The sequence below is a fragment of the Narcine bancroftii genome, chromosome 12 (assembly GCF_036971445.1).
Source record: "Narcine bancroftii isolate sNarBan1 chromosome 12, sNarBan1.hap1, whole genome shotgun sequence".
Classification (NCBI taxonomy): Eukaryota; Metazoa; Chordata; class Chondrichthyes; order Torpediniformes; family Narcinidae; genus Narcine; species Narcine bancroftii.
The window spans coordinates 67,293,260-67,311,483 of NC_091480.1; the positions used below are offsets into that span (position 1 = coordinate 67,293,260).

Sequence of the window (18,224 nt, forward strand, 5' to 3'; positions counted from 1 at the left end):
TCAAGATTGAACGTGAACAAATGGCCCTGATAGTAATCTGGTGATGACTACATTTGGAGGACCTACTTTTTAACCTCTTTCCTAGCTCCTTAAATTCGACCTGGTGGAATTTATCCCTCTTTTCACCTCCATTATTGGTACCAGTATGGACCAGAACTTCTGGCAGTTTGCCCTCTGCACCTATTCACTGACATCCTTTACCCTGGCACCAGGGAATCAACATGCCATCCTGCATCATGGTCTGGTATTGGGACACCGATACCCCTGAGTGTAAAGCCCTGCAAAAGGTAGTGGACATCACAGGCAAAACTCTCCCCCTATTGAGAACATCTATGGGAAATGCTGCCGTCGGAGAGCAGCAGCAATCATCACAAATCCACACCACCCAGCACATGCTCTGTTTTCGCTGCTGCCGTCAGGAAAGAGGTGTAGGGGCCACAAGACTCGCACCACCAGGTTCAGGAACAGCTACTCCCCCTCTACCATCAGACTCCTTGACAACAAACTCAATCAGGGTCTCTTTTAAGGATTGACTTGTGCACTTTATTGATTTTTTAAAAAATACTCTGTACTGCACAGTCAGTTTATTTACATTTCTTTATTTGTTTACATGCGTATGTTGTGTAGTTTTTTTTCTTGCACTACCAATAAGTGGTAATTCTGCCTGGCCCACAGGTAAAAGAATCTCAAGGTTGTATGCAATGTCATGAGTGTACTCTGACAATAAATCTGAGCCATCTCTACTGCAGAAAGGCTCTTCATTGCAGAAACTTCCATCACTGTTGCTCCCTCATTCTTCTTCCATGCAGTGATGTGCTGCTTGCCATCCAAACTAGGAAATCAGTCTGTGAAGGAGATGGATTTAGTGGGACTCCTTCACGTCCTTCTGGTTGACTCCATGGTCACCCATTCCCTCTCTGCCTGCCCACTCTGGAACTATGGTGTGATCACCTCCCTCAGCGCACTATACACAGTCCTCAACCTTGCGGATGTGCCACTGTAACCCTTTGTTCCCACTGTAATTTTCCAAGATTTCAACCTGGATCCATGACCTCATGTACTTTCCCTGCAGAAATCTTCAGAGCATAAACTTGGGATCTCCTTATGGAGAGTCCCTGGAACTGAACTGTAGCTTGTAACTGCTTCACATTACAGTGTCATAGCATGGCACAGTCAGTCACATGTATTTAATGGAAATGCCAATACTCTAACCAGACTAAAGCATGGGGTGAAATAAAGCAAGGAAGCATGCTCACTTCGCTTCAGCTGGCCACCTGTTTTACCTTTTCCCCTTCCCCCAACACTCTCTCTCTCCATGCCTTTACTAACATGTCCTGGATCCATGGGTCCAAATGTTTTTGGCCTTCTTAACCACAAGTGGCAAGGCCTAATGGACCTCAACAGGAGGCGTTTTAAATGTGTCTGATACAATATTGTAGCAGCCACCGGATTTCAGGTTAAACCTCCACCCCCCGCCTGGGCAAATAGTCAATTACAGCAGTACATTTGTCTGTTATTAAAATAAATAAAATAAACCATTTAAAATATATTATCCTCATAATAAATTAAAAATAAGGTAGGGTCTTGCCCACATTTAGCTTTTTCCATGGATAGACTGACATGCCAGTCAAGCCATGTACAGCTGAGAGTTTAATTTGGATCTAGTGTACTCGATTGATCAGTTTAACTGTAGTTCAAGTGCACGCCATTGTCCTCTCCTATATTCTATCTCCATTTGATGTTTCAGTGTGGACCCGAATGATCAGAAGAAGACTGCGTGTTACGATATTGATGTAGAGGTGGATGACACACTGAAGACGCAAATGAATTCATTTCTCCTTTCGACTGCTAGCCAGCAGGAGATTGCAGCTCTCGATAACAAGGTTAGCCTGGAACATTCTGACTTAAGGTTGTAGACCACACCTAGAGTATTGTGTGCAGTTTTGGTCGCCTTATCTAAAGAAGGATGTTCTTGCAATGGAGGGAGTGCAGAGGCGATTCACCAGGCTGATACCTGGAATGGCAGGAATGACTTATGAGGAAAGATTGTGCAAATTGGGATTGTACTCGCTGGAGTTTAGAAGATTGAGAGGGGATCTCATAGAGACATATAAAATTCTGGCAGGACTGGACAGAGTGGATGCAGATGGGATGTTTCCAATGATGGGAAAATCCAGAACCCGGGGCCATGGTTTGAGGATAATAGGCAAACCATTTAGGACCGAGATGAGGAGGAATTTCTTGACCCAGAGGGTGGTGAATCTGTGGAATTCATTGCCACAGAAGGCAGTAGAGGCAGGTTCATTAAATATATTTAAGAGGGAATTAGATCTATTTCTTCAGTATGGGTATTAAAGGTTACGGAGAGAAGGCGGGGACGGGGTACTGAACTTTAAGATCAGCCATGATCTCGTTGAATGGCGGAGCAGGCTCGAAGGGTTGAATGACCTACTCCTGCTCCTATCTTCTATGTTTCTATGTTTAATTTCTGCAGAGCAAATTGAACATGGAAGCTTGAATTTAAAGTGAAGTTTCTTGCTGTGCCTTGCTCTGGTGAGATGGCCAATACTGATTAAACTCAAATATTTGTCATACTGAGTATGGAGATTTTGAGCATCTCTGGAACATTTGTGGTTGCATACTTTAAAAATTACACAGTACTAATGAGATAAAATATTAAATTTGCTCCAAAAAAGTACTGGTCTCTGCTTTTAATATTTAAACTGAAGAGCATGTAAAGAGGAGGTCATCTGAATAACATAGAGACTGGATAAACAGTGTATTTTGTGTTAGTTGCAAAATAGTGTCTTTAGTTTTCCAGAGAAGGTAGATTTCTGAGCAGCTTCTGTCTTGAAACTGAATGATCTGGGTGTTTTAATCTCACAGATTCATGAAACAATAGAAACCATTAACCAGCTCAAGACACAGAGAGAGTTCATGCTCAGTTTTGCCAGAGATCCGCAGGGCTTTATCAATGACTGGCTGCAGTCACAGTGCCGTGACCTGAAGGTACGTATCCACGGTGAGCTGCTCTTTAGGCTGGATGTTTTAAAGATATTTTGCACTGTATTCTTGTGAGAAGGTAATTTGTGAAATAAGAGAATGTACTTTCAAGTTTCAGTAAAGCAGTATTAAAAGATCCTATTTTGTTCAACGGGCTTGTGGGGAAATGAATTTAAAAAGGATCTGGTAGCCCCTGAATATTTTTGATCCAGTGTACCGTCTTCCCAATCTGAGCTGTGTATGATCAGTTGATCTTTTTCATTATATAAGAGACAATTACACTATTCATGAGAAGCATAGTTTAAGTATGCACAATGTTGGGCAAAGAGCAAGTGGCACCAAGGCTTGTAAAAGGGTGCACACAGGCCTAGTGTGAAAGATGTTAGTGCTTAAGTACACTCCTGTACCCCGTCGTTAACATCCCTATTAGGTATGTCACCCAGGTTTGTGAATTAGTGAAGGCAAGTAGGTAATGCCTGCTCCTTTACAAGTCACCTGAGGTAACACATTTTAAGGCATCTTAACACATCTTAGTGGTTTTCAAACTTTCCACTCTCAGACCACCTTAAGTAATCCCTATGCTCTGTGGTTAGTAAGGGATTACTTCAAGTGGTCTGGTGGTGGGGGGAGGAGGTTGAGAACCACTGCTCTAGACCTAATTGTTACTGAAATATTTTGCTTGAGAAAAATGGTCATTGGCCCATTTCCTTTAGCATTCTGAAACCATGCACATGACGAGTCAATGAGGGCTGATTAAAGCAGTGGTCTTCAAACTTTTTCTTCCCACCCACAGACCACCTTAAGCAATCCCTTATTAATCACAGAGCACCAATGGCTGAGGGACTACTTAAAGTGAGATGTGAGCGGAAAGCAAAAGGTTGAGAACCACTTCAAGATGAAAGGGCAGAATTTAACGTTTGTGATTTTTGTGGTTCAGATCTCCATCCCTTGGTTAGTTCTTTAGTATACTTAGTATACTGTTGCATAAGGCCACCCTTTTTGCTGGGATCCTGCTGGTGTTATCTGCATTATTGACTTGGGGCTTCAGGAAGCAAGACTGAACTCTTCAACTGCTTACAGACTTGGTTCTGCAGGAATCGTCATACTGTCGTACTCAACGCTGATTGTCAGTTGCTTATTTTGTTTTAAAATGGGTGTTCTTTCAATTCTATACTGCCAGAATTTTGTTGCATCCTGTGTGGTACAGTATGAGAAGCGTAGAATGGGAAAAATGTCACACAACCCACCAAGCTCATTTGATTTAGCCAGTCCTGAGCTGTGTTCAACCCCTTTAATGATACAGCACTTGCACTTGACAATATTAACAAAATGCTGAATGTCCTGTGGTCTTTTAGCAGCAATGTTAACCCACTAGTTCTCTTTCCCACTGAATTCCTGTGCCCTGTATTTGTGATATTAAAAAAAAACAATTACCTGCTGATTTATCCCACTGCTGTTTGGGATCTTCTGCGCAAATTGGCCATTGCATTTTTTTGCGTTGCAACATTGATTACATTACAAAAGTGATTGGGCTGTAAAGAACTTTGGGATATCCTAAGGTCACAGAGGTCCAGAATAATGCTTTCTTTATGCACTGTTTGACGGTAAGCGAACAGTGTACATTTTTTCAGCTCGAGGCTTAGCTGTAAATGTGGTGAGAGTGATGTACACCCAAGGTACACAGGTAATTCAAATGGTGGCATTGAGGCAGGATTGTACAACCGTTCACATTGCAGTGGAACTTACCTGCAGGATATCTAACCTTCTCTTGGTTGTAAACTTTACAGTGGCTAAACTACCAGCAGATTTGCTTCTATGAGAAATCTCAGTTCCGCGCCATGTTTAAAACAGCTGGACATTCGAAGGGATTTCTGTTCTAGAAATTTAGCTTAAAGTACAACTTCCTGTGTGAGCTCCATGCAATTGTTGACTCTTGTCTGTTCTGTTCCTTGCACGTTAAGTAACTTTCCTGTGGAATATTCTGTAATAAGTACTGTGCATAGTCTTCTCAGTGTCAGTAGCGTGTTGCACGTTCTGAACCTGCCATATGAAAATTTTGTGTTAACTTCTCCAGTCAGACTTGATTCACCCTAAATTTATGCCTTACTCCACCCAAAGACTCCCCCCGAAACATTGACACGTTGTCTGGCCCATTGAGGTCCTCCAACAGCTTTATTTTGCTTCAGATTACAGTATCTACAGTCTCTTTACTCCAAAGAAAATGCTTTGCTTCAGATTACAGTATCTACAGTCTCTTTACTCCAAAGAAAATGCTTTGCTTCAGATTACAGTATCTACAGTCTCCTTTTGATTTTCATCCCCTTAAACCCTTTAAAGTTTTTAAAACTTTGATCATATATATTTAACTATTTCTGCAAAGAACACTCTCTAGTTTTCCCAATTTGCTCACCCTCATCCTCTTCTCTCCCTTCCATACTGCTTACATCCTTTCTGTGAAACTACTCACAGCACACTAACATTAATTGACAGATCTTTCCATAGACAAGACGCCGTACATGTCGACATATAAGACAGAATTTGAACCTTAAAAATGTCACCCAAAAACCTGGGGTCATCTTGTACGCCAAGTATAAAATCAGAGCCTTAATATCCTGTGGTTTAGAGTCCCCCATGGTGATGGAGAATGGCATAAAACACTCACATAACTCCTACGCTCCTGCCACTAAATAAGTTTCTACTGAAACTTCCATTTGGGAAGCTAGATTAATAGTAATGTCATATTTGAACAATAAAAATGTATTATAAACCTGTCTAACATACCTTAAAATAACAGCACAGCATAACAGAGCTAACAGTTGCCATTTACAACAACTGACAAGGGTTTCTTGAAACATACCTATTGGTGTAATAAAATGAACTGAAATAGACAAGACCAAAGACTGGCGTAAACTGTCCGAACACAGTCCTACTGATCATCTCATGAAGCACGCGGGAATTTATAAATTAAATTCCAGCAGTGTACTTTATGTTAACATCTCTAATATTATACACAAGCAAATCAGTCAATCAATTCCAAGTAAATGGTAAAATTATACTTGACACATTGTTTGTTCCTGTGAAAGAACTGAGACCTCGGTGACATCACTTGTGTTTACATTACACCAGCCGGGAACATTTGATGCATATTATGGTAGATCATTGACGGTATTTTGCCATTACTTGAAATGAAGTGGCTGAATTTTAAATAATCAAGACTGTTACTTAGTAGTGTGTTTAACAGCATCAGTCCACTGGTCAATGGGATGGGTGGTAAAGGACTATTGGGGCAGGAAGCTCTCAGCAGTAAGTACCAGACTTGGGATAGTCTTCCACAGTGAGTATAGCTCAAATCCTACATTTTAAGTGGAAATTCTGGGGTCGTCTTATACACCCAGTCGCCTTGAGAGCTTCCTGCCTCAATAGTCCTTTACCACCCATCCCACTGACCAGTGGACTGATGCTGTTAAACCTTTATATTCTGTGTCCTTGCATGTAAAATCCAAGATACGTTGACCTATGGGGTTTCTTGGTCACTATTTTAAAGTTTGACATGCCTGGGGCGCTCCGCTGGCTGAATGTTTGCTCCCACGGGGTTGCTTCAGAGGACATTTACAACTTTAAACTTTTATTTAAATTTTTTTTCTTATTTATTTCTTCTAAATTTTTTTTGCCAGTTTGGATTCTGGTTGATTGAATTCTGGATAATGGGGATTCTGTTGTACCAACTGTGTTTGAAAGTTTAGGTGTTAGTTGGCTGCAACTGTCCAAGCCCAGAGTCGTGATGTAATATTTATTTCTCATCTTTATCTCTGTGCACATTGTACATGTGATCTTGTAACATGTTAGACAAGAGCCTAACATTAAAGTGGAATATTTAATTCTGTTTGGTTACCTAGAATATATAGGGAAGTGGTTGAGCTTCCACCCTTTCTATGGCCAGATGAGATGATGTCCTCTGACATCCTACAACTGCCTGCTCAGATTTGCTACGGACATTTCATACAGGGTGAACTTGTGTTTTCTTGGCAATAGTCAGCAGTGCTGCAGTCGAAGTGAAGTGTTCCATTGCAGAGTCACTTTTACAATGCTGAGACCTGCCCCTTTCAACAATATGGGAAATTTCCACAGTTGTTTGCCTTAACAATGGAGATAGGCTTGGCAGAAAAGAGCTAATGGTGGAAAGCACTGTCTGCATCCCTAACTCTGATGTCCTGAATTCAGAGATTACGGTCAGTGTACAATCTTGCCTACTTTTTGGTCACTCGTGGGGCTGGGGATGGCAAGGGGAAGGAGCATGGAGTCGAACTGCAGAATCCAAACATTCCTGAGGGGAGGAAAAATACCCCACCTTCCCCAGCCTACACATGACTCAGTCCCACGTTACATGGTTGACTTTTAATGCTCACCTAGACTGCAGCAAATCCAAAGAAAACCAATGACCAAACCACACCATGCAAGCAGCTATTTTGTCAAGCTTTCTGTAGTTAACTACCTGTAAATCAGCACAGCATTCAGAAAAATAACACCAGAAGCAAACCATTGGCTTTAATGGATTTATTTTGCAAGCAATAAAATGTGAAATGCGCTGAGGTCTTAGATTTTGTAATATGAAAAAGTAGAACCCTTTGCATATGGAACAAATCAACCGTGTCTAATTGAATGGTGGGACAGGCTGTGGCGATTGAATGGCCCTGATCCTGTGTTCCCGTTTATGTTATTGTTATAAAGCAGTTAATCATAACCTGGCTTCCTTGTGTATTTCCTCACTCCCACATTTTCTGCGTCCCTCTCCAAATTAAATTTAAACACGTGCTTCACATTTTGCCGCAACTTTTGCTTTGTTCTCCAGCATAGAGTACTCAAGTAGCTTTCATCTGCCTCTCTGATGCCGCGCCTTTCTGGAGTGCGCTAATGAAACGCAAAATGCAATTGCCAATGAGCCTTCCATTCCATCCCCCGCTATTTTGACGAGCTTGACCTACCATAGTAGAATCCCGGCAATCTTCGACACCATTTCTTTTTATTTTGCTTCTGTCTGTTCCAGTCATTTTTGATATTTTGTATTGTAGTCTATGACTGATGTGGTAGGAAACCCTGAGGAAGAGCGTAGAGCAGAGTTCTACTTCCAGCCCTGGGCTCAAGAGGCTGTCTGCAGATACTTCTATTCTAAGGTAAGAATATAATAAGACCAAGCCATCATTGTGCTCGTTTAGTTGTTTAACAGTTTTTTTAATTAAAATTTTATCTATTTAGACATATAGCATGGTAACAGGTCCTTCCAGCCTGTATCGCCTAATTAACCTACAACCCCTTTCTTCCTTCCCTCCCCACCATATGTTTTCAGAGGGTGGGAGGATACTTAGGCAGGACACAGGGAGAACACACAGTCTCCTTGAAGACAGCGGCAGATTAAAAAACGGATCACATTATGCTAACCGTTCCGCCCTGAGTTAGAATGTTTCCAGTTCATCTTGAAACCTTGTTTTAGAACTACCCAGTTTTGATAGGATGAACATCTGCTTTCTGAAGTCTCCATGCATGTTTAAAGTTGTGCCATTCCTCACTCTCATCAGTGCAGAAGTGCAGCACCAACATCCAGCATGAGTGCAGAAATGGGTGGGTGCAATCATGCCAGTGGAGCAATTCAACTTGAAATGAAATTCAAAAAAGAAATTTTGAGGGTACAGAGTAGATATGTCCCAGTGAGGATCAAAGGAAAGGCTGGAAGTCATAGGGAGGCTTGGTTTTCGAGGAATATTGGAAATTTGGTTAGGAGAAAAAGAGGGGTGTACAAGAGGTATAAAGAGCAGGGAGCTGAGAATTTGAAGGAGGACTACAAGGAGTGTAGAAGGAATTTTAAGAAAGAAATTAGAAAGGCCAAAAAAAGGCACGAAGAGGCTTTGGCAGACAGAGTAAAAATAAATCCAAAGGGTTTCTATAGGTACATTAAAAGTAAAAGATTAGTGAGGGATAAAATTGGACACCTTGTAGATAGCGAGGGTAGGCTGAGTGAGAAGTCAGGAAATGGGGGAAATTTTGAATGATTTCTTTGCCTCGGTATTCACTAGGGAAAAAAATATTGAACCAGTTGAAGTAAAGAAAAATAGTGGGGAGGTCATGAAGCATATAAGGATAACCGAGGAGGTAGTGATGGCTGTGTTGAAAAAGATAAAGGTGGATAAATCTCTGGGACCGGACAAAATATTCCCAAGGACACTCAGGGAGGCTTGTGGACAGATAGTGGGGCCATTAACAGAGATATTTAGGATGTCACTGGTCACGGGGGTAGTGGCAAGGGATTGGAGGGTGGCACATGTGGTTCCGCTATTTAAGAAAGGGTATTGAATTCAAGTGTAAGGAGGTTATGATGAAATTGTATAAGGTATTGGTGAGGCCAAATATGGAGTACTGTGTACAGATTTGGTCACCAAATTATAGGAAAGATATAAACAAAATAGAGAGAGTGCAGAGAAGGTTTACGAGAATGTTGACAGGATTTCAAGGTTTGAGTTACAGGGAAAGGTTGTGCAGACTAGGGCTTTTTTCTCTGGAACGTAGAAGATTGAGGGGGACTTGATAGAGGTGTTTAAGATTTTAAAAGGGACAGACAGAGTAAATGTGGATAGGCTTTTTCATTTAAGAGTGGGGGAGATTCAAACTAGAGGGCATGGTTTAAGATTGAAGGGGTAAAATTATAAGGGGAACATGAGGGGAAATTTCTTTACGCAAAGGGTGGTAGGGATGTGGAATGAGCTTCCGGCAGACGTGGTCGAGGCGGGATCATTGGTTACATTTAAGGAAAGACTGGATAGTTACATGGAGAGGAGAGGACTGGAGGGGTATGGACTGGGTGCTGGTCAGTGGGACTAGGAGGGTGGGGATTTGTTATGGCATGGATTAGTAGGGCCAAACTAGCCTGTTCTGTGCTGTAAGTGGTTATATGGTTAAGAGGACAAGTCTGTTAAAGAGGCTAACTGACAAATATGTTATGTGACTCTGTCCAAGGCTAGACTGTTGGTTTGCTTTCCCTTTATGTGATTACGCTGGCTTTTTGTGACCTCCTGCAATTGTCATTAAATTATAAAGTCATTAAATTTTTTAAAGTTTAGACATACTGCGCAGTCACAGTCCCTTTTGGCCCACGAGCCCATGCCGCCCAATTTACACCCAATTAACCTCCATCCCCAGTACGTTTTTGGAAGGTGGCAGGAAACCGAAGCCCGTGGAGAAAACCCATGCAGACACGGGGAGAATGTCCAAACTTACAGACAGCATGGGATTTGAACCCCACTCCTGCTCACTGGTGCTGTAACAGCGTTGTGCTAACCGCTACCCTAACCGTGCCGTCCAGAATACATTTACTTCCTTGACCAATCTGAACTAAAGAGAATGAATCAGAGAACATTAACTGCAAGGGAACAGAAAAGATTTAATAAAATGTAATTTCAGCAGAAATAAATACTTCACAGCTAATTAATTACAGGGTGGAGGGTTCCATCCCTGAAAACTGTATCAGGACTTGATTTAAGTGCCCTACTTTAGCATCCTGTCCACAACTCACTTTTGTGTGAGGTTGTTCATTTAGCTATGGAAGGAATAATCTTCTACCTGAGGCATGAGTGATACTAACTGAGCCAATTTAATACTAAGTGTGACCTTTGAAGATTGGTGTGAAAAGAGGCTGAAAAGAACACAAGTGGCTGAGAGAAGGACAATCAGCTGCAGATGCCGTGATTGTAGTAACAACACCAAATTGCTGGAGGAGCTCAGCTGGTCTATTCGGCATCTAATGGAGACAAAGCTACATGCAGATTTTCTTTTTTTGGCCCTGAGCCCTTTTTCAAAGAAAAATCAGCAAAAGGCAGAAGCAGGATAGATCAGAAATGGCTGTTTGCTTTAACATGGCAAAGGCATAAATAAGGTAGAAGCAGGGAAATTGTTTTTACTTGAAGGTGAGACTACAATGAGGGGACAGAACCTCAAGGTTCAGGGGGGTAGCTTTAAGACAGATGAGTAGAGAGTACGTGGAATTCTCTGCCCAGTGAAGGCTGCCTCATTAGATGTATTTAAGACACAGGTCGATGGAATTTTGAGCAAGAGAGGAATTAAAGGTTATGGAGAACAGGTGAATAAATGGAGCCGAGTCCATGATCTTATTGAATCATTGTTGAACCATGTTCCACACTATTCCATCTCCTTTCAATTAACTTTTGAAAGGGAAAGCAGACACTTCATCACCGACTGGAAATAAAGTCGAATCCTCAGGAAGATGTTATTTATTTGAAAAATGCACTTTTGATTCTCAAACATGTGAGCCATCTAATGTTTTATCTGTGGGCAGCCGATTCAAACTGTTTCTTGTGCGCCAGTTCAATTGGCAGCTATTTTGAGCAATTGTTAACCATTAGTGGCGGCACGGTTGGCGTAGTGGTTAGTACAACGCTGTTACAGCGCCAGTGATCAGGACCGGGGTTGGAATTCCACGCTGTTGGTTGGAGTTTGTCCGTTCTCCCCGTGTCTGTGTGGGTTTTCCCTGGGGGCTCAGGTTTCCTCCTGGACTGGGAGTTTAGGTTAATTGGATGGCACGGGCTTCTGGGCCAAAAGGGCCTGCTTTTCTACCTTAAAAATTAAACTAAATAACTAAAGTGCCATATGAATTCTAGTATGATATAGCTTTTCAACTGGAAAATCCCAGATTGTGCAAATGTTCCCCTTACCTGGTAGCAGCCAACCCCAGTCCCCAGAGAAACCTGGTTCATTCATCAGTGTGGAAGCTCACTATGTTCTCACAACCATCATTTGTAGGTCTCTTGTATTCTCTCTAAAGCCTCTTTCAGGTGGAAATACCCCAAAGTAAAGCCGTGTATTCTACCCGAATGCGGCTGTCGGGAGGCCACCTGAAAGAGCCTGATGCGGCTCAGAAGAGTACTCACCAGCCCTCCTCTCGGAGGTATAATCTGAGCAGTAGTCCCCCGAAGCAGCTGAATGCAGCCGTCTGAAAGCGGCTGCTAGGGGGCAGGCTGGTGACAATCAGCCAGCAACCCAAATCCCCGCTACAGCCCCTGCCCCGACGTTCTGCGCCGGCCGCCCCTGCCCCAACGTCCTGTGCCGACAGGAGCCGGAGTGTGCTCCGAGACGCCTCTCCTGCAGCTGTCCCTTTCAGGCGCATTCTTGGCGGAGAATGCACCTGAAAGCAGCTTAAATCTCTCCATGAATCTGCTCGCCCAACAATCATGTGAGGAAAATCTTGTTTCTGTTTGGTGGGAGATGGGACTAGCCATCACATTATGTGTTCATTTTTTTTTGGTTCTGAAATTGGATCAGCAACATTTCTCTTCCCTTCTCTCTTGCTTTAGGTGCAACAAAGGAGACAGGAGCTTGAACAAGCCCTTGGCATCCGCAATACATAAAGACCTCTGTGGCCTCATCCCACGTGGGTCAACGGGTTGGCATGAGATGTCTGGGTTCAAGGTTGAGCACCGTTTTAATATGTGCACAAAGATTTCTGTTACAGCAAACTACATGCATGACTTGCACAAAATAAATCACCACATAGCCCTTGTACTCCTGAAGTGTTCTTTGCAACCTTTTATTACAACTGACATGTTCCGTTTATAAAACAGCATAGGATTAGAAAGTAAACTTAGCTTATTATATTCATACTTGAGGGAATATAAGCCGCAATTGGTTGACCTCAGTAACTACGTAAAATTATATTTAAATGACCTAGTACTACTACTAATAGCGATATATTAGCATAATAGACGCTATATTTGCTTTTGCTGTATTTTTCTTACCTAAAAGAGGCTTTGTGTTGAAAGTAGCGAGTATTTTGAGGAGAGACTGTGATTCTAGCTACTTAACAACTATCCTCAAAGAACCACGTGCTGCTTTTATCCATGAAGCATTTCTGGGAAGCTGAGCAATTTTGCAGCAGTATTGGTACCTGTCGGAAGGCAGGGCAGTGCCTCTTTGCCCCCTCACCTTAGAGCTGAGCTATGCCACTTGCCTACTGTTGGGGGCCTTGTTAGATTGTTTGTTTCTTTTTTTTAAAAAACCTAGCTTGCAAGCATCAAATTTGTTAATCCCACTCTTTTCAATTGTTGCTTTCAAAAGCTCATTTTAATTGTTTCTGATGCTTTCACGTTTTCTGCTTTGAAATTTGTCTCATTAATTTTGGGCAAGTAACAAGTTACATGTTTAAAACAAGTTTTTCCTTCAAATTAGTGAATGACTTTAAAAATCACTCCAGTGCTGCTTCATATACTGGGTTGAATGTATTCTTGTATGGATTTTGTTTTCTCCTACAAGGCCAGAAATGAAGGGATAATTTTGTCTGGCTTTGGACAAAAAAAAAGTGTACAATTCTAATTGAAAGGTGGTCTGATGCATTGGAAAAAAAAAGTATTATGTTTGTTCCCTTGTTTATGTATCGTTCAAAACTTTAACTTGAAGGTTGGTGGATGTTGTACCCTAAACATCACCCTTGTACATTGTATTAGTCTTAATCGAGCTCAGTACAATTCCACTAAAAGGTGGCAGTAATAACTGTAGCACAATATTTTTGTTCCCATCTTTGGGAACTTTCCAAGACACTTTAAGCTTCTCAAGGCACAAAACAGCCACTCAAATTTTTCCCCTTGCCGTGTGACATCTTCTGCTGTAAGTGAGCACCAGTCCAATGGTTTTACAAATTGCAACAGTTGGGCTAAATCTTAATAGCCTAGATTATTTTGTAGTGATTTAAAGGTTAATTAATTTTAAAAAGTGAAGGAGTGGTAAACTCGTACACGATCCCTACCATTTTTGAATATTGCATCTTATTTGTACATAAACTGATTTACCCCCCCCTCCCCCCCCCCCACACACACACACACACACACACACACACACACTCTCACACACACTCTCACACACACACTCTCACACACACTCTCACACACTCTCACACACACTCTCACACACACTCTCACACACACTCTCACACACACTCACACACACTCTCACACACACTCTCACACACACTCTCACACACACTCTCACACACACTCTCACACACACTCTCACACACACACACACTCACACACACACACACACACACACACACACACACACACACACACACACTCACACACACACCTAGTTTAATTCTGAGGCCTTGAGATGTGTATCTTGACAGAAGCCCATTGCAACTTGATTCTGCTATTCAGTTTGGAAAGAGTTGATGGCAACCTCATTTAAAAAGTAGGAATTCACCATGCCCTCCTGAAAAAAACATCAGGAGAGTAAATTATGCAAATTCCCATAGTTTAAACAAAGTTATGTGTCTGCTTTAAAGCATTTTTAGGAATCAACAGTAGCCCCCCACCCCCCGCCGCCGCCCACTCACTAAGACACTGTTCACATGCTCTCTGGCATTCAAAACCCAATTTGCATATTGAGACAAGCTTGTCCAGGAGTTGGGAGACTGGGTGGTGCCTGTAATCAGTGGCTGAAAGCAGGACAAAAACCTTTCATGTATGGGTTGTAGCCGACTCCTTGGTGTTGGAGTGACAGCAAGTTCAGCTGAAGCTGTTGCCATGCCGATGTTTATTTCTACACAGTAAACTGACAAGTCCAAGCAATATTTCTTGTAACCTTAGATTTAAAGAGGGATAAAATTCTGTATTCCATGGTTAACATTTTCTCTTGAAGGAGAATAACAGGTTTAAAATAAATCTCCCCAATGAGGGTGCGTTCATCCTTACAAGTTCACTGGATTAATGCCCCCTATTGTGTGAAAAGCAACAAAGCTCTGGTTTGTTCACTTTTCAGTTAGGACAGAGTTTGGGATCCTGCGATTGGCCTCAGGGCGGAACAAGGAAAGAATTGGCCAGAGTCACTGCTTGCTGTCACGTTAGTGTCCTGTGTCTAGGCTTGCTGCTGAGAATGTGGGAGACCATGCCAGCATCCATGAAATCGTAACCAGAAGCATTTGAAAGGGTTGGAGAGTGCAGATCTTTTAAACTCTCATTAGATAGAAAACAATGGCATTTAGCTTTTTCCTTCAGTCATGGACCAGCTGGGAATTGCAGCCAAACACAAGACAGTTATATTTCCAATGACATTGGAAAGCTTTTCCTTGGTTATGCTGCTATTAGATACTTAAGCTGAAGCCACTTAGATGGATGTTTGAAGTCGGGGCTGTGTGTTTGATAGCCTTGATCTGTTTTACTTGGTGTTATTGGGTCTGTTTTATTCCATTCAGCTACCTCCTCAAAACAGTGAAGAAACAAAATGAAAGTAATTTGATTTCAAACTATTGTGTCCTCTTTCAATGTATGGTATGACTGTGATTAGGATGGGAGTCGTCACAAATAGAACCTCCACAGTTATGCTGCAATAAGCTGTATTTTTACTGAGTAACATTTTGAGGGACCATTTTTGTACTCTGTGCTTGTATGTGTCACTCAGTTTTAATAAAACCTTCAACACTGAATATCTCTGTCTAGTTTATTGCAGCAACCATTTGCATTTAGTGCTGGAAGAGGATTTGCTCCTCCTGTCACATCTTAATCCACATTTGTAATTTTGTCCAGTGCACAATTTAAATGTGATTTCTTGTAAAGACCAATTTGATCCACAGCTTTAGCTATTAAAGCAGTTTGCATTCAGTGCAGTAATTACCTGCCACACTAAGAATGGAGCAAGTTGTCTGAACTTGTGGCCACTGCCAACGTCACAGGATTGTTTCAATGCCAGTTTGATTCCAGCCATTTTGACATAATTGGCCAATAAACAGCCAATGTGTCAAATGGATCAAAGGACAAATTGATCTGGCAGTAGTGAAAAGGCTTTTTTATTGGCAAGTTGGTTATTTAAATTACAATTTGTTCCCTTCTGTATTTAATGGCTATGATAAACCTGTTGGTGTACTCTTGCCAAGCACTGCAACAATAAACCACACAGTGGGCTCTGTGAAAACTCAATGCTGGAGAAACTCAGCAGGTCAAACAGTACTTTGCGCAGCAAAGCTAAAGATACATAACCAATGTTTTGGGCTTGAGCCCCTCATTGAGGTGTGAGCAAAATGTCGGCAGGCGCCCGAACGAAATGGTGAGGGGGCAAGGGGAGGAGCACAGTCCCCCAGGCATGAGGTAATAGGTGGATAAGGTAATAGGTGGAGAGGGGCTGGCTCTGTGAATGGAGAGGGAAGGGGGTGGAGTGCTGGAGAAAAGACAGAATTGGGGAAGAATGGGGAGTGGGCTAGTGGAAAACCGGAGAAGTCGATGTTAATGCCGTCCAGCTGGAGAAACTGTCTCCAGACTTTCGTGTTTTACCAGAGTGGTCTTTACATGTGTCCAAGAAAGTTGAGTGTAATAAAGGAGTGATTTGTATCTTGTTAGGCAAAATATGAAGGCTAATTATAAAATACTTTGCAACACAGTGAATTTAAGCTTGCAGGTTACTTATTACGGAAAATCAATTGTGAACATCCCCAAGTTTGGTACAAATTCTGTGAAACTGTGCATAAGCAGGTTTCTCCATAAGTCAGAAACATCCTTTTTCTATAGCTACCCATATCATGCAGCGTTACATACAGTTGCTGTAATTCATTCATTGAATAATCACCTCAGCACTACGCATAATTAAGCGATTGGAAAATGTATTGAATTCAGACATTGGTCCGGCACTCTGTAAAGAGTTTGTACATTCTTCCTGTGCCCAGGGGCTGCGGTTTTCTCCCACTGTTCAAAACATACCGGGGTTACCATATAACCATTTACAGAGCGGAAACAGACCATGTCGTAGGTTCATTGGGTGGCGCAGGCTCGTGGACCGGAAGGGCTTGTTACCGTGCTGTATGTCTGAATTAATGAATACGTGGAACATTATTACCAGCTTGAAAATGCTTTTAAAGGATCCCTTCAAGGAGATCTTTGATAATTTGCATCAAGTTGGATTTCCTCAAGTCAGATCATTCATAACCCAGGGAGCCCCAGTACTTGAATTGTGGCAGGTGCACTGAAGTCTTGAAAATCGAGTGCTTTTACATATAAACAAATCCTTTCATCATCTATACACTCTGAGCTCTTCATATCGACAAAATAGAAAGCTTGCTGGTAGCAAATTGAAGCTAGTAGCTTGATCTCAAACAAAAAAAATCAAGTCTTGAGTAATTTTTTCCTGATTTCCAAGATATTGATTGCTTTTGCTGAAACCTTGTTTGTCACAGGAAGTTACCAATTTAGAAAGCTGGGTTTAATTGTCATATTGTTCGTTGTAAACATGTTGAGCAGGTACCAATTTGTAACCAGAAATCAAGTGACTAGCTTTTCTGCCTTTCAGAATTTGAATGGTTGCGTTCAAAGTCCTGCAGGCGAAGTGCTCATTCAGTTCAAACCTTTTCTATTCCTCAGAAGTGTTTCGAACATTAAGCAATTTTCTGCAATTTTTTTTCTCTCTTCTTCTTCCGGTGCTCAGCAATAGATTGTCTGTGCATCAGTGAGTCCCATCACCTGGATTCTACTGGAGTCATGAAAGCAAACTTTGCAATGGTCATCTGTTGCCACACTACTGTGGAATCTATAAAATTAATGTAATCTCGCATGATTGGCTCAGCTCTGACATTTTTCATGATGAAGCATACCTGGCAATCGGCCCATAATACATACAAGATTGTCATGTAATAGTACAGAGCTTGTAATATTACACAAAATTGCCTTCTGCCTGCAGAAAGTCAAAGAGTCACCGTTAGTATCACCCGTCGACCCTTACAGAAGCCAAAGAGTTCCTTCAAGGAGATCTTTGATAACAATTTAAGCTAATGTCATTTTAACTGCTCAACTAAAGAGCAGTAGATGGAACAGAAATGGTCTAGTAATCCATACAAAAATCCCCATGTATGAAAGAACCACTCTGCTGCAGCCACGTGCAGGTAATGTATAGCGGCGCATGCTCTTTTGATTTAGCAGCACTTCTTCCAAGGTCTTTAAGACAAGAATGATTCCTGATCCACTAAAGGATAAAGGTACACTGATACCTCCAAATGTGATTAAACTGCCCCGTGCAAAGCCAAAATGAAACCTGTTGAACTTCAGCCTGCTTATTCCTCCCAACCTGAAGATCCGGGTAGTGTGTGTCTACTTCCTGGCTTGTGCATTTTGAATGCTTTTTTCTTCTCCATTTCTCAACCTATATTTGTTCGTAATAACTGGCCATCAGCTCGGATGTTGAGGAAT

At 41.8% G+C, this 18,224-nt stretch overlaps 1 protein-coding gene across 3 annotated transcripts in view; it reads left to right on the top strand.

Moving 5' to 3' along the window:
• smarcd1 (SWI/SNF related BAF chromatin remodeling complex subunit D1) overlaps window positions 1–15,481 on the top strand; it is a 55,734-nt gene extending 40,253 nt beyond the window's left edge. For all 3 annotated transcript variants that reach the window (XM_069906657.1, XM_069906660.1, XM_069906658.1), the window contains 4 exons: window positions 1,748–1,883; window positions 2,887–3,009; window positions 8,073–8,174; window positions 12,360–15,481. In XM_069906657.1, the coding sequence (XP_069762758.1) occupies window positions 1,748–1,883; window positions 2,887–3,009; window positions 8,073–8,174; window positions 12,360–12,413 (415 nt within the window). In that variant the 3' untranslated portion in view covers window positions 12,414–15,481. The remainder of the gene's footprint in view (window positions 1–1,747; window positions 1,884–2,886; window positions 3,010–8,072; window positions 8,175–12,359) is intronic.
• The last annotated feature ends 2,743 nt before the right edge of the window (window positions 15,482–18,224 follow it).